The sequence below is a fragment of the Melopsittacus undulatus genome, chromosome 4 (assembly GCF_012275295.1).
Source record: "Melopsittacus undulatus isolate bMelUnd1 chromosome 4, bMelUnd1.mat.Z, whole genome shotgun sequence".
NCBI lineage: Eukaryota > Metazoa > Chordata > Aves > Psittaciformes > Psittaculidae > Melopsittacus > Melopsittacus undulatus.
Window position 1 is genome coordinate 8,480,187 of NC_047530.1, and position 22,081 is coordinate 8,502,267.

General features: G+C 40.7%; 1 protein-coding gene across 1 annotated transcript; it reads right to left on the reverse strand.

Annotated features, from left to right (window-relative positions):
• Positions 1-3,837: 3,837 nt before the first annotated feature.
• LOC101877046 (cytosolic phospholipase A2 epsilon) lies at positions 3,838-20,802 on the reverse strand. Its single transcript, XM_034061745.1, has 21 exons — positions 20,648-20,802; positions 19,949-20,032; positions 17,468-17,540; positions 16,370-16,506; positions 15,885-16,016; positions 14,403-14,443; positions 13,675-13,717; positions 12,846-12,918; positions 12,480-12,649; positions 12,257-12,337; positions 11,707-11,744; positions 10,898-11,033; positions 10,128-10,264; positions 9,491-9,713; positions 8,671-8,785; positions 8,196-8,333; positions 6,951-7,058; positions 6,090-6,281; positions 5,483-5,649; positions 4,924-5,110; positions 3,838-4,389 (listed from the first exon to the last, which is right to left on the reverse strand). Exons 1-21 carry the CDS (start codon positions 20,687-20,689, stop codon positions 4,181-4,183), a joined length of 2,526 nt encoding a protein of 841 aa, XP_033917636.1. The 5' UTR covers positions 20,690-20,802; the 3' UTR covers positions 3,838-4,180.
• Positions 20,803-22,081: the final 1,279 nt, after the last annotated feature.

The following is a 22,081-nucleotide window of genomic DNA, read 5'->3' on the forward strand; positions in this document are numbered from 1 at the left end:
CTGGTCTGATTAACTACAGATAATTCTAACCTGCTGAGGCATGAAGTTATGATTAAAGGAATGACAAATGTATGTTACGAATTACTACCCCTTACAAAAGGGAAGACTAGTGTTGAAAACACTAAGTCATGAGCTCATGGAGGACAAACAACTCAGCAGAAGTCAGTAATGGCAAATGAGGACAATGGATTCTGTACATAGAAACTGGGATGTCATTTATATGTAAGAACAGAAGAATAACAGATCAATGTTCATTTCAGTGTATAGCTATAGTAGGAAGGGTACTGGAGTCTGCATTTGGTAAAGGAACAATAAAGAGTTGGAAAGAGTGCAAGAACAGAGATATAGCTCCATATAACAAATAAAAGGTGGGCTTGGTTTTCTTTTGTTTATAATGAGAACTTGAAGGACTGAATCTACTGGTTTGACAAAAAGAAGACTGTGATGTATCCTTGGTATATTTTTAAAAAATTACCCTAGTGAAGAAACAGTGATTATGCAATGTCTTTTAAGGTACTAGGAAAAGTTTTAACAAGAGCTAATGTCTGGGCTCTGGCCAAACTGAGGCTGGAAACAAGGTGCATACTTATTGCTGGAAGAAGATCACCCACTAGAACATACTTTCATGAAATGTGATGACTTCACCATTCCTGATATCCTTAAAGAACAGGTCTGACATCTAACAAGTCTAACAAGATACTGATGGTACTTCAAGTTTTTTTATACGTCTATGTGAAGAAATAAGATGAATAATCTAGTACAAATACAAAATTGCATTCACTGTTTTGTTCTTTCACAGCCTAACAGGAGCTAAACAGAGCTAAGCAGTTCAAGAGCTCTGTACTGTCTTACAAAGTTGAGTTGTTGAAGAAATTCAAGCTGGTAGGACCAGCAAACAGCAGTGGAAAAACCATGCCCCAGAAAACTGTCCCTCAGTGTTTTGCTAAAGGCTTATCATTATGTACTTGCAAATAAGGACTGCAAAGGGAAAAGATGCAAACACCTAAATATCCCTCCAGGCTTAGCTCCAGCCTCCAATACAAAGTTGATCTCTATAGCTCCTGTTCTCCTTATTTAACGTATTCAGTTGCCTTTCTCACCTCTCCCAAGACCTTCCAGTCTTATTTACTGCAGCCTACTGCTGCTCTTTGCTAAACTTCTTGGTTTGGTTTTGCATCTGTAAGGTGTAAAGAGCCTCCTTCAGGCTTACTGAATCTTGACTTAGGCCTGACTGAGCAAAACCATGGCCTAGAAAATGCTAAAAATGAGGCATTATGCAAATTATCACAGTCATTTAAAAGACTCATTTGGTGGTATCCTAGAAAAAAGGCAAAAACAAAACCACATTGGAGATACCCAGCTCCCTCCTGATGTGTGAACAGCTGAGGCCGGAAGAACAAGTGATGCACTGTAAGGAAATCTGACCTGTTGTAGCTCTAAGAACCATCCTTTTAGAGGTTCACACTGACTATGCAAAGTGAACTGGTCATGAGAAAACCCATCCAGGCTGACTACAAGAAGACCAACTCTCAGATTTTCCTTCTGGAAGGATTAATTCTAAGTGAAGAAGAGCTGAGAGCCAGAAGCTGTCCATAATCCACACCAAAAAAAATCTAACCTGGACAAACCACACTGTTTAAGCTACAACCTCTCAGTAGCACAGGAATAAAAGTTGACTGTATCAAGAGAGCTCCCTTACAGGAACAAGGCAGGCATTTCACAGACACACCTTCCAGCCGCTGACAATCCTTCACAGCATTTTAAAACAGGGAGCTGCACAAAGCACTTTTGCCCTTGACTGGCATGTCATTACAGAAACACTGTGTCCTGATTCCTCTACCAGGCTCTGATGATGCTATTTAAAGCTTCAGAGTGACATGACTCAGCTAAGCACACTGTGAATACCTTTAGCTACTCATTTGGAAAATAGAGATAAAATCTTTACTTGAGCCTTGAAATTATAGCTGGAAGCCAGAGAGGCCACCTCAGCAGCACCCCTTCCTGCTACCAAAACTCATCATGTAAACCCAATGCAGAGTCCTGTACACCATGCACAAGTATAAACTGGGAGAGGAGTGGCTGGGGAGCAGCCCTGGAGACAGGGATTTGAGGGTGCTGGTTAGCATCAGCCTCAGAAGGGGTCAGCGGTCTGCCTTGGCAACTAAGGGGGCAAACTGCAGCCTTCAGTGCATCAAACACAGCACTACCAGCTGGTCAAAAGAGGGTATTATCTGCTGTATTCAGTGTTAGTGCAGCCTCACCTGGAGTGCTGTGTGCAGTCCTGGCACCCTCAATATAAGAAGGATGTGAGGATCCTTGAATATGTCCAGAAGAAGGCAGCAAATCTGGTGAATGGGCTGGGAGGGATGTCCCATGAGGAGCAGCTGAGGACTTTGGGTTTGTCTAGTTTGGAGAAAAGGAGGCTGAGAGACAACCTCATTGCTATTTGCAGGTTCCTGAAGAGGGGAAATGGAAAGGGAGGTGCTGAGCTCTTCTCCTTGGTATCCTGGGATAGGACAAATGTGAATGGTTCAAAGCTGCTCCAGAGGAGGCTTAGACTGAGCATTAGGAAGCACTTCTTCAGCAAAGGGGTGGTCAAACACTGGAACAGGCTTCCTAAAGAGTTGGCCAATGCCTTGACCATGGGTTACCTGCAATGAACTTAATCAAAGTAAGCTTATCTGTGTGTTTGGAAAGAAATACTTTCACGTAGTCATATTGCTATGAATGTGTGATCCAGGTTTGCATGGGTTTTAATCTCATGAGGTTATTTCTCTACTGTTTTGGAAAGAGAGGGGATTATTGCTGGTTGGGTTTGGAGTTTGTTGGTTTTTCTTTTCAATGAACAGGTATCTTAACCCTAGGGAACAAATCAGGCAGTGAGAGGCACGCAAGAGGAGCTGAGTGCAAACAAAGCTCTCCTGTCCCCTCCCTCCTGGGAACAATGACAGAAGCCTAGGTTAGACAACCTCTTATCATGGCACATTTAGCCCAAATAGGCAAATTATGCCATGTATGTGCATGTATGTGCTGGGTTTGATGCAGAGCCAGCCCAGGAGAAATGACTGCTCAGGAGGCACAGATCCTCCTGCAGAAGCTACTCATGCAGAATATAGTTGCTATAGCAAGCCTTCCTGGAGCTTTCAGGGATCTCTGTAGGTCTGCACCTTTCTTGTCTTCTTCACAGATGGCTAAAGGGAACACCACAGTTAAAATAAACTTTCTTATCTCAAGAGGGAAGAGTAAGATTCCTAGAGCAGAAGATCCTCTTTAGATGCCCTACTGCAAAACATAAAATTATCCTTCTTGCACCAAGATCGGGTAAAACCCTTTATCGCCCATGTGGTTGTCTCCTAATTCTGCCAATGTCGAGCTCATGCAAGACTCAGCCAACAGCAAAGGCAGGGAGAGCTGGTGAGACCAAGGGCCTGCATATCCTTGCTCTTGTTTTGGGGGTGGGTTTTAAAGCCAGTGGTGTTGCTTTGTTTAGCTTGTATTTCTAGTTACTATGTTACTACCACTCACACCGGAAGCAGGAATAGGGATGGATAGCCAAGAAGTAGTGAGGAAGTGCACAGAGGAGCTTGGCAGTCAAGCAGTGGAGAACTTCATCAACACTTTTGCTTTCTCAGTTGATCTGGTAATCATGGCCTGTATCTTTTCTGCCTCTGTCCAAAGCCCCCCTTGGAGGTGATCTGTGCCCACAGGATTCCATATGACATGGGCCTTTCCTTCTCTAAACACTTGCCTATGATATGCCATGTTCCCAGTCAAAAATCTGTTCCACAGGCTGCTGCTTGCCTCATTACCACTTCACAAATGCAAAACACCAGCAGAGATAATAAAATATGCTTTTAATGTGGTCTGCCTTGAACGTGTTAGACAAACATTTCAAACACTTTCTCAAGGCAACTAGCACCCTTTTAGCACCTTCTTCTTCATGGCTGCCCATTTTCTGCACCGTACAATGGCTTGGACTCCACTGTTGCAGCTGAATTGCAATGAATTGCTGCACTGAAATTCTTTGGAGAAAAAGTTTCTTTTCAGTCTTTTCTTTGTTCATCTGAGATTTCCATTTAGTGAGGTTGAGCAGGATTCCTTTGAAGCCTGCAGGTTTCCTGTAAGGGAGCTCCAGTCTCTCAGTAGGTTGAGACAAAATAACATCTTTCTTTGTCTGACATTATTTCTTTTTCTGCCTCTTCCGTGCCACTGCTGTGTGCAAGGCCTTTATAATGAGGTCTTTGTTATTCAGGATATTGTATTCACCCAGCTGAACCAGACGGTCGTATACCTTCTCAGTGTATTGAAATGAATACGTTGAATAAGGGGAACAGGAGCTATAGAGATCAACTTTGCCATCATCCATCTCTGACTCTGAGCGCTTCTGACCTAGGAGGAAGGGGTGACAAATCACTGCTGAGCAATGCGAGCTACTCTGGTCATGAGCAAGCAAATTCTTAACAGGGCAGGGAAAAGAGATGTGTCTTCACAGAGAGAGTTCATAGTCTAAATTACTCTTATGGGTTTGAAATTTTTTATTAAACAAATAATTCTGTTTTCAAACTGACAGCTCAGTCCCTGCTTCAGGTGGATATCAGATGCTTTACATGACGAGGGGAGAAAAATGGTGATTAGGTCTCTTACACTGGTCTGCATTGCAGTTTTGAGCTCTACCTGTGGCTCATGAGGATACATCAAAGTTATCTGCAAACTCTCTATCTTAGGGATCAAAACAGCACAGCCACAGCATCAAATCTGACATGGGAAAAAAAAGTAACTTTAAGCAGCAGCAAGGTCTGATATACTGAAATGAGCCAACGTGAACTCCAGGGGTTAGGGTATTAAATACACGTCTTTGATAAGGATCATCCTTTTAAGTCTGCCCATGATGTAAACCTTTTTTTCACATATTTGATTACTTACCTGGTGCTTTGTATTTTTGGAAGGTGTCATTAATTAGTGGGAAAAATAGCAGTACTGGAGCTCCTGGTGTCTCAGCACCATCAAAGAGGTAACACTCCTTCAAGTTTTTGTTGTCTTCTTCACTCAAGTCCACCTTGGGAAAAGGGATTCCCTGCTCTGAGCAGTACTTGCAGGTCTGGTCCAGAGCCTGAATCAATGAACAGAACCATGTTAAGACTTAAAGAGGATTTCAAGGATTAGGATTTCTTGAAGTCCAGTAACAAGAGGGGCATTTTCCAAGCTAGCTGCTTGAAAATTCTGAAACCCCGATTGGAAAGCACTGCATCATTTGAGAGAATATTTTTTCTCTTCTATGAGTCTTAGCACAAAACAATTGTATCATACAAGAAAAACAAATGAGAATATGCACTGTCTATAAATGAAGTATCTGAAGAATTAAGCTACAGATGCTAGTGATCAAGATTTTTAGTAGTAACAGTATAGAAAATACCTAAGTGTTACAAACTTCCAGGTATTCAGCTGTTGAAGAAGAAATAGAGACTGATTCAATTCCTCTCACCTGTGTCTGGGATCCTGCACTGTAATTTAAATGTAGGATGATGTCCACTTTTCTTTCTGGTTTTAAAAGTGGCATGATGCTTGTATTGATGAAAAATCCAGTATCTACCAGAGACAGGAATTCCTCTGATTGTGTCAGCTGGTTGGGAAATGTATCTAATACAGTATCTAGAAGGAAAGATATTTCTTGCTATAAGCGCGAGTAAAACTGATAAGCCTCTTTCTCCCTTTTACATCATGACCACAGAGTCCTAACTGGTTACCATCTTTGGGAAACAGAGATTCACCATATGCCTTGTCTTCTGCTCTCCCAACTCCAGCCATATGCAATTGTATGTTGTAGTGGCAACATTCATGAAAGGAGTTTCTTGTGCCTCCCCACTGAGTGTGTCATCAAACACAGAAAGGGAGAATCACCACCAGGAGCTGGTGCCCCTGTCTCAGGAGATGTGTGCCACCACCAAACCATTGGCATAGAGAGAGCTCATCACTACACTACACTACATCCCAGTGTGCCACAACTGATGTATCTAATAGTGTTTCTGCCTAAACATTGCCTCTAACCTTGGATGGGTTTTCTCTCCCCAGGCACACAGGTCTTCTGTTACCTTTCCATCTGCAGAAGTGCTTGTTCTCCAGGTAGTCATTATGCATCTGTAAGCCCTTTAGGAAGTTGTGGTCCTGGGCGATGCAGAAGCGGTCAGTGAGAACAGTGCGGAGAGTGCTGCCGAGGGGGCCGGGAGGGGTGAACAAGCGAGTCCTCAGCTCGTGTGGCTTCAGAGGTAGGAGGGGTTCCTCCTCTGCACAGGGAAAACATGTTAAATCCTACCTGCCTAGAGCAAGGTCAACCCCCAGGGTGTCAGGGTAAGTAGTAAAAATCAGTGGATTTTTTTTAATTTAAAAGGCCTAGGTTGAAAAAACTCACTGAGCACAAGTGACAAAAGTAAAAAGAAAATACAATGCTGCTCTTACTAGCCAAATACCATTCATTATGCAGTCCAGACATGGATAAAAAACAAGACACAATATCAGGCAGCAATAAAAATCTACTCTGGACACATGCAAACTTGTGGAACAGAGTGAATGGAGGCTTTGGAAAAGGAGAACTGTTGTACTTTGTATTAGAGTAGCTCCTACTTATTGTAGTCAAAATCTTTCTGCTTTATTAATAATTACAGATAAATCTTATTATTCTTGAACATATTACTCATCTGCCAGCATCAGTGTTGCACCCCCAGTGAGCACAAAGTTCACAGGACTAGGTATTTTTAAATTATCCAGTTATGCTTTGCAGTATGAGATTTTGAATCCAATTCCTTCCAGAATGACAACATAGCCTTTGAAGAAACATTCCAAAAAATGTCAAATCTACTGTGCACATCTCATGTAGCAGATGGGTATAATAGTTAATCTAACATTAACTCTACCTAGCAATAAATACACAGCAAGGAAGAAGTATGATAATTTACCTATATTGTCGATTTTGTCCTGGGTCCATCTATGCCAGAAATCTTCTGATGAATGGGACAAATTCCAGATATATACTAAATTAAATGAGAATAAACTACTCCATATGCCTGTAAAAAAGAAAGAGATTTCTAGCTTGTTCACTCATAACATTCACACATCATGAATTGAAAAACTGTTATCATGAGAAGAAATTTGTGAGTTTTATGCTTTTCCTTTGTTTTAAAATGGCAGGGGGGTTGGAACTAGATGATCTTAAGGTCCTTTCCAACCCTAACTATTCTATGATTCTATGATGTGTCATTCTTATTTGGCAGCTGGTTCTTAGGTTTTGTATAAAGGATGAAAGTTTGCAATCTGAGAGATTTGATGGGAAATTATATTGAAAAGACCTAACTTCAAAGTGATCTTACAGCCTCTGCATTTGTAGGCTTCCCTTTTTGAGAACAAGCCTGTTAACACACACAGAGATCAGTTTTGACCAGGCATTTTTGAGCTTGAGAAACAGTTTCTTTGGTTAACCCTTAGGGCACAACTTCTCACAGTTTTCTGGCTCAGGAAGTGCAAATATATGAACATCCAACATAGGCTTAGGCTAAAATAGAGCAGTGGTCAGTTGAACAAACAAAAGTTTGCATCTTGAGTCAGTCACAAGTTGACAACTTGTGCTTTTGTCTGGAAAACATGTATCCATGCTCCACTTCAGACAATAATAAAAATGTTCCTAGATATGACTACACCATTTTTCCCCAGGCTTGCCCAGGCAATGTGGAAACTGGAGGCAGCGATGTGTGACTCTGGAGCAGGGGAACCTGGTGTGTTCAAACGTATCCTGATGCACAGAAGAATCAGCAAGAAGGCTCATATAAACTGTCTATAGGAAGCACACAAATTACTGACTACCTGTGAGACAGGCAAGAGAGTCTGGAGTTCACCCTTTAGGAGTAGCATGAGCAGAGCCACGGATTACCAGGGATCTGAATTTTATTGTTGCACCGGAAGTGATGCTATATTTTTATTCAAAATTAGCTTTAAAAAGAAAAATAACTATTTGTCTGCCACTTTGAACTTTCTTTTTTTACAGTAAACTGAACCCATTATAGTAGTTATTAATTCATCAATGAAATGTTTATCCTCTCTGGTGAAACTGCCCTATCAGTCGGGCACCATCGTTTCATTAGTTCTTAGTTTATACAGGTCACATATAAATATGTAAATAAATCATTCAGATGGTTTTAAGATCTTACCTTCTAAGAAGCAGATCCGGGATTCAGGGATCTTCTTCATCAACCGACCCATGAAGAACTCACTGCCAAAGTCCTCAGTGCGAACAAAAGCTCCATATTTTTGCAATCCCACCTCATAAGGGGTGAACTCCACCCATTCTGTGACAAAGAACACAAAGAAGAGAACAGTGTTTTACTACCCTTGTAGATAAAAATGCTGGTTTTATTACTGGAAGGAAAGGAGTTAAAAATTCAAATAATTTCTGCAGTTAAGTCAAAGTACAGATGAAAACTCTTGAACATGAAAGGCTTTGGAATATATTTCAGTCTGTTGCATAGGCAAACATTTACTTGACAGCAAGGATATTGTATGAATACAGATCAGCTGAGGATCTCATCTTTAAATGAGAGGGCTTTTTTTTAGACTAAAAAGACTGCCCAGGAATTTACCAGCTTAAATATAAAGACAAATGACTCTCAGAAGTCTTGTAACTACCTTTGAAATCCAGAGTGCTGTAGTTGCTCTTGACATTGACTGCAGTATAGATAGGCAATGGGTTCTGACCGCGATCGATGGCCTGTTGCTGATCGGAGAGTCTATGGTTGTCTTTCTGTGATTCCAGAAACATGGTTACACTGAGATGAAAATTAGCACAACAGTGTTTTTTTCTGTGTCTAAGCTTGAAAGGCAGAAAAAAAAAATCTGCCTCTAAAGTACAGTGTGTGCTGAGATTAAATTATGAAAGTTCCATATATTTCTAAATTCTTGTAAGTATTCTATTGCTGAAATATCTGCAGGCATTTAATCTGATGTCAGATTATTTGATGACTCATTAGGATGAAAATAGAAGGAAATGGTGAAGAGCAGAAACCAATACTTTTGGACTAAACCAGTTTAATGCATTATGCCGCAAGCTTATGTAATACCTCTCACCTGTTTCAAAAGTCTGAAGGTCTGTTTGTTAATACCTCTCATGGGCATTAAGATAATGTCTGTAATTTTGCCATTTTGAAATAAAATACTTGCAGAAAAAGACAAAAATATTAAAATATAATATTTTTTTTTCAAAATGTTAACCTTGGAGTTTTCTTAGAAAAACATATCCAAAACCTCACAAGCAAGGATGCTGATTTCCACCATGGCTGGACATCTAAATGATGGCCACCAAATGTTTTGGAAATGGCTGTGCATTTGCATGCACACAATCGCGCAGTTTTGTAACAAACTACTTCTGTCAGAACAAAAAGGAAAATATCTTCTCCATAAATTAATATTCAGAAAATGGAAAGCCACTGTGAAAGCTGACATACTGTACCCCATCATGCAAAAAAGATTCCAGGACAAGGCTCCAGAGATCTATGAAAGATGTTTTGCGGCCCTCTTTTTTCCTTTGAGACAGCTGCTTTTTGTAATACTTCAAGTACTCCAAGGAAAGGGAATTAATTTTGCATTTTGTCATATGTTTTCGAGCCTCACTGATTTGCTTGTCAAGATCCTTTTGTGACCAGTCAGCATCTCTGTATAAGTTTGACATAGTCCTATAAGAAGAAAAATAAATTGAAGAGAGTAAAAAAACACACCAAGGTTTGAAGTAGGCAATGGCTGTATTTTAGGTTTCTAAATGAAGTTTTTGATTTGAAATTAAAGATTTCTTGTCTTCAGTTCCCTAAGCAACTATCATGTTCCCTTTAAAGTCACAGTCAAGATAGCTGCCAAAATGGCTTGAGCCATTTTTCATAAGCCATTCTCAGAAAAACTGTTGTTTTCATGTTGTTGCAAATTATGTCACTTTCCCCCATGAAAAGAATGTAATCTGTCAATTTTGGAAGGAGATAAAAAAAGAGGTCTGCTGGTGGTATTATAGGTAGACTACTGCATGTCAGTCCCAGACTATTTCAGTGCATTGGTTTTACCAGGAAGATGCCGGCCAAGAGCTGCCCAGACCCACTTACCAAGTAGTACCAGACAAGCCAGTCAGGTATGTGGCACAGTCCAAGACATCGAGTTTCTTGAGCCCCCGCAGACTGCCATACAGTGCAGTCAAAGATCTCATCCCTCCTCCTGTAGTCATGATAGCCACCACTGGGATCTGTGCAACACATGAGCAGAAAGGGCTGGCATTACACTGGACTGCAGCTGACTGTGCTCTCAGCAGAGATACACAAAGTTTGACACCACCACACATGCCCAGACACAGACCTTTTTCCAAATGATTTCTACTGAAAAATAAGCTACAACTTGTTTTATGAAGGAGAATAAAGATAAAAGTAATGACAACTTCTGTTTCGATAACTTGTTTCCAAAGTGTTCAATACAGATATTCAGTAAAACCCAAATGAAAATGCATTAGTGCAAACCAAAGGAGTGGTAAAAAAGTTGTAAAAGCAAGAATTAAAAAGATATCTCACAAGTCAAAGACAGAAGGAAGGATTACACAAAAAGGATAACAACCATAGGGTAAAGACTGGAAGAAGCGATTTCTCTATGAGGAATATCTACCCGAGATTGCAATGAAGGTGTATCAGGAGTTGAACTCCAGATAGCAACTGCAAAAGACACAAATAGCAGCATGAAGTGAGAGGTATGAGGCAGTACTGGGAGTGTACATAATTTAAAGATGAGGAAAGACCAGGGAAAAAAATAACTGTGAAGAAAAAAAACCTGCGATTATGCCCCCACTGCTAAGGATCTGTTACATATTTTTAATGTTTGCCCTACAAACCTCATGGTCCAGCAAATCATGCTCCAGCTGCAGGACTTTCTTCAAAGCAGGAGCAACATAATGCTGCCTTTTGCGTAGAAAGTCTTGTTCCTGCATGCAGAGGTCAAACCCCAAACGCACATCAAGGTGGTCTGGGCTGGAGCAGAGATCAGGAAATAAGAATATCCTGGGTTATTATTGGTAGACAAGCTCAGAGTTTCCAATAGAAGAAAATAAATCAGACACACAAAGTACTACATTTACAGAAGGAGCCTTTCCAATACTCCCAAGCAGGTATAACATACTGCATGAAAGAATGATAGAAAAAGGGACTGCTAAATGTCTAAGCAGCTATCAAAACAAAACCTAAGGGAGGACATTCCTGCAGATAATTTCTGAGATGTCTGCTGTCTGGATTCTGTCATATTTTAGCCTGCACTGAGAGCTGTAGAAAAAACCTCTTACATTTTTCTTCAATTACACAGCAAAGTTTATCTACTTCTGATGAACAGTACCAGGTAATCAGTTGCACTCTTGCACCATGTTAAAAGGTTAAAGACTGTGCTGAGAATAACACTGACTAGCATAATTAGCTTGTAATAATATTTCTTCTATTTTATGTATCTTCTTCATTATTCATATCTCAGTATGGATTATATACGCTTGTTGCGAATTTTGTACCTATAGTTAGCTTTCAGAGCATGTGAATCCACGTCACTTAGTCACACAACCTACTGTTCTATTGTGAGTGCCTCCTCCCAGTAAAAAGCCAGGGGTAAATGAGTTCAGTTAAGGACAAGTTAGTCTCCAAGACTGGCCAAGTCTCTTACCAGTCTTCTGCCTTTGCATATAAATCAAATCCTTTATCCTGAAAAGCAAAAATGAAAACAGTATAAGCATGAGTATTCCTTCCTTGCAGCCCCAGGAGGAATTTAACTTGTGCTGTTCTAGCATTGCAGTTATATATTGGGAACTCTGAATAATCCAAGAGCACATGTGAACAGATGTAGTGGTTTATTGGTTTATTGTCAGGGAAGTTGTTCAGTAATTCCCACTGTTTTCTGGTGAATGTAATGTCTGTGTACAGAGGAGAGTAATGATAATGTACACCTTACCCATCTCTACCAGCATTAGCCAGCCAGGCTGCATCCACACTACTATTCTACACAGCAGCATTTGCTCCTCTCTTTCTGCCTTATACCCCATAACATCCATGATCCTTTCATCCTATACAGATTTCTTTTTTAACCATATTTGAATCTAAAAGTGCAATGCTGGTCAGCATCAGCAAGAGATTGGAGCTGCACCAATTAGTTCAGATGTCCCACTGGTATGTGAGAAGGAGGAAAGCAACCACCCCACAAAAGAACAGGCACTCACCTCTGCTAAGATCATGTTTTTTCCGCTTGGAACAGAATGAAGTTCCACATTTGGAGAGCCTGTATCATGTGCACAAGAGCACTGAAAAAATACAAGTATATCCAAGGTCATATTGTAAGGAATGTTACTCCCTTTACACAATGCAAATTACTGTTACTGTTTATGGTGCATGTTACTTTACATGACATGACTGTGCTTATTATAAAGTTCACTTATAACATACAATGGCAGGAGGTTGTTTCTTCCCTGGTAGTGTAACATCCAGTGTTGGATGCTTGTATCTGGCATAGTGGAATTTGGCAGGAGAGGAGCAGCTGAAGAGCAGGTCAGATCCCAGTGTAATGTCTTGGGTGCCCTCATAAGAACCTTGCACTTTAAAGGAGAATTCTTTCTCTAAGGAAGAGACACAAACAAATATTGCAGAAAGACTTTTTCTCATCAGAATTGGAAACAAAGATTCTTACAGATCATAGGCTGTTCTCATGTTTCAGATTTGGTTTTGGTTTGGTTTTTTTGATTACTACATTAAAACAATTGCATTTATTATATGAGTCCATCATGATTTAAAAATAGCTGATGGATAGCTCACTTGATACAGATTTCTTCCCCTTTTTCTTCTTCTTCTCAATCACCTGCACTTCCAAGCGGCAGACTTTGCGAGACTGTAAGAGATACAAACAATACAATGCCTCATGGGAGGGAATTTTCCATCTAAGACTGTTTCCTAGTCTAAGCTCATACTGATGATGATACAAATGCCATAGAGTCAGTACATTTTGTCTGGATTAAAACATTTTCTCTCAACCACAAGCTCAATATCAGATACTGGATGGAACAGGAGGAGTCTCTGAGTAACTGGATGCCACCAGGGCAAGGCTGAGGATGCAGCAATGACGAAGATGGGAGAAAGTAAAGGCAAAATGAAAAACAGCCCTCCTGGGATCCCAACCGATATATGGAGGACTGATTTAAACAAAAATAATGAGGAAACAAAGCTAATAACATGAACAAACGACGTGGTCAGAAAGTCCCATGTGTGAAAAGCGCAGTTAGGCATGCAGGAAATGACATGTGCCTGGGATGGAACAAACCCTGTCATTTGGGCAATATGGGAACTCGGGGAGTTCTGTTCAAGGGAGAGCTCACCGCTGCACCAATGTCTCAGACCTAAACCACTTCCATGTGTTGCCATCTCAATATGGGAGGAATGCTAGCATGGGGGATCTCCCCACGGTTCCACCTTCAGCCTCTCCACAAGTGCCATCCATGAGGATGTGTGGTGAGGCAGATGAACTGGAAAATCACAATGTTTCAGTGCTGGCTTTGCTCAGTCAGAGGGTATGTTGGCCTCATGACTGTGAGTCAAATGATGCAAGTGTGGCAACAGGAGAAGAAAGATGACAAAATGTAACACTCACCACTAGTACTCCATTAGTAATGATGGTTTCAGGAGGGCCTGAACTAGGAAACAGAAAGAAAAACACATTTTTAATACCTCAGTATAATTACAGTATAATTCATAGTCACACCCTTCTGATTTTCCTTTTGCTTATTTTTAACTGCATATTGGATTTGAAAGAAAAGTCCCGGGAGGCTCGCAGTACAATTTTCTTCACCCTGCTCTCAAGGCACAGGAGTCACCCTTCCGGCTCATCCAGTCCTGGAGCTCAGGAAGAAAAAAGGTACTGCAGGGCCAAACCATGCAGTGACTTTATGCTGAGGCTGCAGATATTTTCACAGATTCTAGTTTTTTTACAAATTTCAGTTTGCTGGAGGATGGGACAGAAAAGGCTCTAGACCAGAAATCCTGTTGTGCTTTGAATGGAGGTGAAGCCTCTTCTTGATCTCAAAGACAAACTCATAACAAAACAGCAGTCTCAGTATTCTGGTCCTAAGTAGTATTCATTACATTAGGCAAAGAAAAGGGTTTAAGGTGTTCTCCCTGTCTGTCTAAAGTTCATGGAAGATTATCCTGGCATACACCAAGTCATCACACAGCTCATAGCACACATTCCTCAGGAAACCGTATTCATCATCAGCATCATCAAGGAACGATGCACTCTGGACAATTAGACTAGATTATTTCATGCATTTGAATGGCTGTTTCTTTTTGCTGCAGATTATGTTTTATTTAATGTTTACTCACATATTATTCAATGCAAATCCCACTTCTAGCTCCTGTTGTTTCTGGAAAATAAAAGAAGGAACTGGTATACTGGCAGTTTTCATAATGCAAGTTCTCACTCTCAGAATATAGTTACACATCCATTATTTGTGATTGGCAGAGATTTAAAACAGAGGCATCTTCCACCTCACATTTGTGTGTCTTGAGCCACACAATTCTTTATTGATTGGAAGTGTCTGGATGGCTGTCATAGCGATTTTTAACAAAGAAAGTAGTTGGCTGCCTGCTTCTGCTGTGACAAAAGGGACAGACCCAGGCAGAGATGCTGTCTGCCAGCAGAGAGAATGGGTCTGCTGAGAGGTGCAACTGAAGCCTTCTAGTGTAAGGAGGGGAAATGTTGCCATGCAGAGCAGCTGTGGAAAACGACAACCAGTTTACTCAGCAATGTGTTGAGAGCATTGATGCAGAGGTAAATCTGACATTAAGGCCTGGCCTGTGGGGTGGTGAAGAGTATAATCCCTAGGAGGAAGAAAGCGCAGGAGAGAGGAAAACAAAGGTGAGGACAGAAGGGATGATGAACAGAGAAGTGAGACCATGCTGTAGGTTACTTAGTTGCTGAAATCACCTGTTGCATTAAAGAAATAAAAAAGTTATTAATATAGGAAAAAAAATATTATGAAGGCCTGAAGAGTATGAGCTCTAGCTACTGTAGCTGTGCAAATGCAATAATGAGAGGCTTGGATATAACCTGTAACCACCCAGACAGTAATGAGCTTGGTTACAGCTAGCCAAAAGTTTCTATTTTATCAAGGGCTAGTAGAATTCCACGCATTGCTCCTCTGGCATTTTGGAGAAAAAGAAATGGCCAAATAAGGCATTTCAAGGTAATGAACTGCAGAGTGGAGTTTGAGTGGGTAATTGATCAACTGAATGGTACATGAGAAATACACAAGAGACTGGGAGAGAACTGGAAAAGGAAAGGGACAGATGAAACATACCAGGAGGTGGGATGGGCAACTTTTAGAGCCTCCTTGGACATTCAAATTAAGAATATTTCTTGTTGCCAAGCTGACTTAGACACCTTATTTAAACACCCATGCCACAGTCCATAATTAGAAACTAGTCTGGTTTGACACCTTCTTCTGATCACAGAGTTATTACTTCCTAACTAATAGATTAAGTAACAAGTTATGACAAAAGTATAATGTACTAGCATGGACACACTCCTTGATCCTCGATGGGAGCAGGTTCAGCAAAGTGACAACTTTATGAAGTCACCTGAAGTTTGTGAGCCACTGTGGCCAGCACCAAACCCGTCAGTGTGCCTACAGATCCAGGTGTGAAGAGGCTTTCCCATATCAGAATGAAAAGAACTCCCTTTTATGTGCCTGGGCAGCCCACACACAAGAAGGGAAAAAGAAGAAATATTCTGCAAATAACATTTGAGGCAGAAAAGCAAACATGCTCTTGCCACCCAATACCATTCCTTATTTCAGACCTCACCTGTGAATCGCACTTGAAGTGCATGAAGACTTCCTCTCCCAGGGATAGTTTGGCTATATCAAAGTACACTGTGAAGAGGTGGTCATCTTGAGTAATCACATCCTTATCATAGAGTGCCAGCTCCAGCACATTCTGGGAAGAAAAGGACTTTATCATGTCTCATTCAAAGCAGAAGACCCTGGATATAGCTGGTTTAGTCAGGAGTAAGAGGACATAAAGAAATAGAGGCAAAAACCTACAAAAAGGAATGTGAGGAAATCACAGACATCTCAAAGGTTATATTCCACCCATGGCTGAGAGATACCTGTCTTTCATAGCATGGAAAGCCATCATAAGGGTATGTGTTATTCTCACATCTTTCTGCGTCTTTCCTTGCCTCCTGACAAAATTACTTATGTCCCCTTAGCAAAGGATAAAAGCTGGCAGCTCCTCTGTAGGTCACAGTTCACAGGGTAGTAGGTCACAGGGAAGTCCCAGTTCAGTACCTTGACCTGACTCTGGATCCTGAAGTAGAAGGTTTCATTCCAGACTGGATTTTTACAGTTTGTGATGGTCTTAGTCTTAAATTTGTCAGTTGAAGCAGTTGGCAGCCACAAACTCACATAGCAATCAGTCTGGCTTACTGCATGTTAAAAACACAAACACATCTAAAATAAGGATTTGTTATAGAAGAAAGCATGAATTGAACAACATGAAACATTTCTTCAAAGAGAGACACTATGATACATACTATTTCTCCAACACAGACATTACATTTTAAGTAATAGGAATGGAGAAAAAAGAAGAGGGACATGATTCTTCTCTGAATAAATGTAATTAGATGTATAATAAATGCATTAAAAACAAAGGATTTTCTTTTCCTTCTATGTCATAATATAATCAATATGTCCCAGATAGAATAATTCAGGACAACCATAGCACCCTCTATCTGGAAGGATTAAGGAAATAGAGTGATATCTTCTATTTTAGTCAGACAGAACTGTAAAAAGTCCAGAACAGAGGAAAATAAAAATGCTTCTTGTTTTCTGCATAAGTAAAGCTATAATCTTCTATTATATTTCAGTTACAGGCCACCAGAAATGAACCTACAAAATGTAACAAAACCTAACAAGATTTTATCTGTGAAAGATGATCATAGGGGATTGGGGTATGTTAATTTGGATTTGTTAGCCTTGAGCTTGAGTGCCAGCTACTTTTGAGATAAGGCGGCTCCTTTTTCAGTATTTGCTCCATTATAGCAGTCAGTTTGAGTTCTTTTTTACACAAAAATATTCCAGAAGAAACCACAGGAGATCTTTCCACATTTCTTGCTTTCAACGGACTGCAGAGCTTTCCCTGCATACTTTAGGGATGAAGAGAAATACGTGCAATAGATACATAAGTGACCTTATAAAGTTACATCTGCACAGAATAGGGCTGATGCAAAGAAAAGTAACTCACTATGCTAGTTGCTGGGAGCAGTATGCCAGTGAAAGGACTTTCTCCAGCATGGAAAATATCCAGAAAACACTTTTTCTTGGACCAGGATAAACTAGTACCCCATGAAGGTTAAGGGGACTGAACAGAGAACTACAGATACTTACAGACATCTGCCTGGAGGATATTTCTTGCTCTTATGACTCTTACAGTCAGTAAGTAACACAGAGATGATTCTATCTGCAGGGGAAAAAAACAAAGCAAACAGCATACAAAGGACAAGAATAAATCCCAATTGCACACATCATATTTAGAAGATAGAAATTATCAAGAGAGAGAAATACCCAAATCATGAACAACTTACTCTAATTTTGCTATGTGACTATGAAATAGCAAATACATTTATTTTCCTACTAATATCTAAATCAAGTACTAGACTGAAAGTCTTCTCTACTTTTATAGCATGAAATGTGGATTTGTATTATTATGGACAATTTATTTGCTTTCTGGTGAAAATATAGCTGCACAAAGTGGTAAGATTAAGACTCAGCCTGGGAGAAGATTTACTTGTTAAACTTCCAAGGCAGAAAATTAAAAGCTGCCTTAGGCTTTTTGCAAGTGATGAAATTATTGTTGTGGGAATCACCTCTCACCCAGTCACTGCACATGTTCAGTATCTTGGGCTACAGGATATGGTTTTCTCATATTCCTGCCCTTTTAAATGTACAGGAGTCCCCACAGTTAAATGTGACCTCTGATATCCATGCTGCTATCAGTGTCAGAGGAAGATATCACTTCCACCATGCTAGTCACTATGCATATATTTTTAGTTGACAGGGCCATAACTGCCACTCTTGAGCTGAGCTCACCTATGATTTTGTCTTGTGAGAACTGTTTCTCTAGTTTTTAAACTCTTCATGTCTGAAGTTTCTTTGCAGTGTTTTGCATAAGAAGTGTAAACACTGTTTTACAACTGATAAGAAACTTGTTTGTTCCCTTTGGCTTCTTTCCTAATTAGCTCATGTCTCTGACATTAAGGCTTCATGCTTGTCTTCTTAGCCTCTCATATTGGAGCCCAAACATAAGTCCATATTCCTTGTCCTTTTACCATAAAATAGACAAATAAATACCATTAATCTTCAGTCATGGAAATGGAGGAAAGACACAATATGATGGAGCATAAATCAGCAGAAAAATGTTACTCCAAAAGTTCTGAAGTGCAAAAGGCACTTAGTGCAACTACAGAGCCATGGGCAGGTAGGACACAATGTGCTCATTGCCTATACTGCAAAATGTCTATAAAAAGACCATTTCCAGTCCTGAAGTGACATTAGTGTGACACTGACTCATTAGTCCCACTGAGAAGCATGTGTGACATAGGTACTGTGGGAAAGGAGAGCAGGACTTTTGCTGTACTTGGCCTGTCTGAGTAAAGCAATTTGGCATGTACTGAGTTAATAATGTGCTGTGCTTACCACCTGTAAAAAGAAAGGTACATCAGTGTTCATAGGCTCAATGGAATATATGCCTGCATGATGCCTTTCATATTGTTTATTGAGTGTGTTAATGCACACAGCAATGAATATGTTTCGGAGTTTGGAAGCAGGTAGAGATGGAAAGTGTTCAGCAATTACAGAGCCAGTAACTGCCAGTGGCTGGCTGTAGAGAAGACTCTTTCCTGGAAAGGCTAAAAGCAGTTTCATGGATCAGGTCTCTTAGAGTTATCATCATGGATTATGGTGATGCCACAGTGCCCTGGAAGGAGTAAAGATTGAACAAAGTACTCAGGCATGTGGATGTGCCCTGTTATAACCAGGGAGCCTTGGCTTAGACATCACAGAGGTGTAAATTACAACTGGCCAAAATCCTGTCAGTGGTGAGTTTTGACTAAAAAATTTGAGAGGTTTGGTTTGTTCTTCTGAACCTGCCACGATCCATGGAGTGCAGAGTGTTGAGTTTTAGGGCCTATTTTCTCATCTTTGGTAATCAGCAGAAAGGGCTGGCTATTCCTTAAACTATAAGCACAACACCTGCTGCTCTGCAGCTTAAGACAGCTAGAAACAGAACAAGGGGAGTTCCTAATTATTACTAAATAGCCTCAAACCAGAGAGAACAAGGTCAAAAAGCCTTTTTTTCAGTAGATGGGGTCTTCTCTTTTCTTAGAGGTAATATTTCATATAATTTGTCTGAAATCTCCTGGAAAACAATTAGGTTTTTGTAAAGGCCAGAAGAAAGATTAAACCAGGAAACCAGGTGTTGAAAATCCACTTCTAGATTGTCCCACATACTTTGTGGGTTTAAGTACCAGGGTTTCAGAGCCCTTATTACCTAGACTGGCAGTAAATTGAGCAAGACATATGTAGCAGAAAGCCTATTCAAACCCATCCTTTAGAAGATAATACTCTTGTTAAAACAGGGTTCATTTCCCATGTAACAAGGATAGAAAACAACACTAGGACTTTAACATGAAGCAAGACTGTGTAAGTGAAGTGATTAAAACGATAAGCGATAAGTGTTTCACAGAGGGAGCTGTGGGTTACTGAGCTAATCAGACTGGCTGATTCTGAACCCTGTCTGGTCTCATCCAGGCTCCACCCAGCAGGAAAGTCTCTTCTACAGTTTTATATTTAAGTTCTCCTTTGTGGTACCTTTGTGACAGGAGTTTGCTGTTCCCCAGCAGGATTCATCCACATAGTTCCTTCTTCTAGTTGAGAGGCTTGAGGGATCACCTCCTGCAACAAGAAGGGACAACGTTACCCCTGGAAAAACCATCTTGTTTCTTAAAAGCAATCTTCATCAGGAGCCGAGAACTGCAGAACAGCAGTGATGAAGAGCCTATAGTCAGTGCTGGCTGTAGAGCCTGTACAAATGATTCCTGCTGTGCCCGGTGCCACTGCTTGCTGCGTGCTTGCCCCAGTAAGCCTGGGCAGAGGCGTAGAAGCCAGGTAAGGTCCACCCTTTGCATGACACATGGGGAGGGAAGGCTCCTGGCCCTGGTTGTTAAAGGAACAGTCTCCCATACACACACCCTGTTAATCTTTCACCTTGAAGAGCATTTCTATTTAATACTTACTCTAAGGCTGCATACAACACGTCTCTAGGATTAAGAAAACCTCTAGTAAACAAAATGCTCCCTTAGTAAAGAAACTCTTACTGCTCAAGTAGTTTTCACTTCCTTCCTATGGTTTACTATGATTTTTAAAATTTTGATAATGAGTTCCTGAGGCACTTTCTCCATCCTGTGAAGTTATTTGTAGTCAATGGTAAGTCAAAAATGTAGTCCCATCTTTGTGCAGCATAAACAGCTGAGATATCAGCTGTTTTTCTTTGCTCTGCACCCTTCTTACCTGAGACAAAATGCCATCTTGCTCCATTGTGGTCATTGTCATATACACGTCCAGTGTTATCTCTGACAATGCAATTTCACATCTCCCATCTTCCACAGACGCCAATAGTTTGAGCGTCTCATATGCAGGTGAGCAACTATTTTATAAACTGACTCAGAGCCCCACCTCTGCCTGATTTCTTAAACCCAGTTATTCCCCTCCCATTTTCTTATGCTAGGAAGCTGAACTCTGTGGTCAAGTAAGTAGGAACACCTTTACGTATAAAGCAGGAGGAAGTATGAAGTTTGAGTCACTTGCCCAATGCTGGCCAATAGCAAGTTTATAACTAATGGTAAGAAAAGGATGCCCTTTTATCTGAGCACTGAACTTTCCACTTAGTGAGACCTCAAAACCTACAGAAATACTCTGCAATAAAATGTGGCAACAGTATATTAATTGGGTGTAGATTATCCATGACAGTAAGCAGGAAGGATAAAACAACTAAAAAAAAAATTAAAAGGAGACAACACTATTGCTCTCAGACTAAACTGGCTCTTGCAAAAGCCAGTTTAAGGCTTTCCATACCACATGTCCCTACAATCCCAAGTAAAGTCTACATGTGCAGAGCAGACACACGCATGTGATGGTTTATATATACTCAGCCTTAGTCCAGGAGGGCTGGGTCCCTCCTCAAGTAGTATTCTTTCCCCCTTCTTTCCTATGACTTATTATTGGTTTTGTTTAGACAGAGTCCTAAAGCAATGATTTTCCTTAGCTTAGCTCCAACCCCATTAATACTTCCACACCACTTTCCAGCTCAGACTCTGGCTGTAATCTAGCTGTACTTAAGAGCCCATGTCTGACCCAATGAACTCTGCCAGCCAGAGGCAAAACTCAGCACCAAATGTACTGCATCCTCTGAACCATCATCTGAACCATCCTCAGCACCCCTGTGAAGCTGCTGCAGGACACTTGTGCCTGTCCTGTGATCACCAAGATGCTTCCTATACCACTGAAACCAGCACAGCTCCTAACTCACTGGAGCAGGGTTAAAAAGAACAGCCAAAGACTGTTGTATCTTTAGCAGGTCATAACAGACCAAAATCTCTGAGGGAATAGAAAACTTTGGCTTCCCTGCTCTCCTGGTAGGTTGTCAGCAAAAAGTTCCCCAATCCCTAAGCATTCTGGAATTTACTGGTTAAATGTTGCTACCAGACAGCACAGCCCCCCTTTGCGCATTCCCATGCAAAATAGAATCAACAGTCATCACAGTCAACTTGGTAGAATAATTTTTTGCCATAGGGTATGTTACTTCACAACACTGTGAGGAATTGTGTCTACATACATGGCATGGTTCCCCCATGTGCCAGCTGCAATTATGTAGCTTAATGAAATGCATTTTTCATTAGGTCACAGAGAACTCTTGGCAACTTTGGCATCTTTCAGTCATAGTTA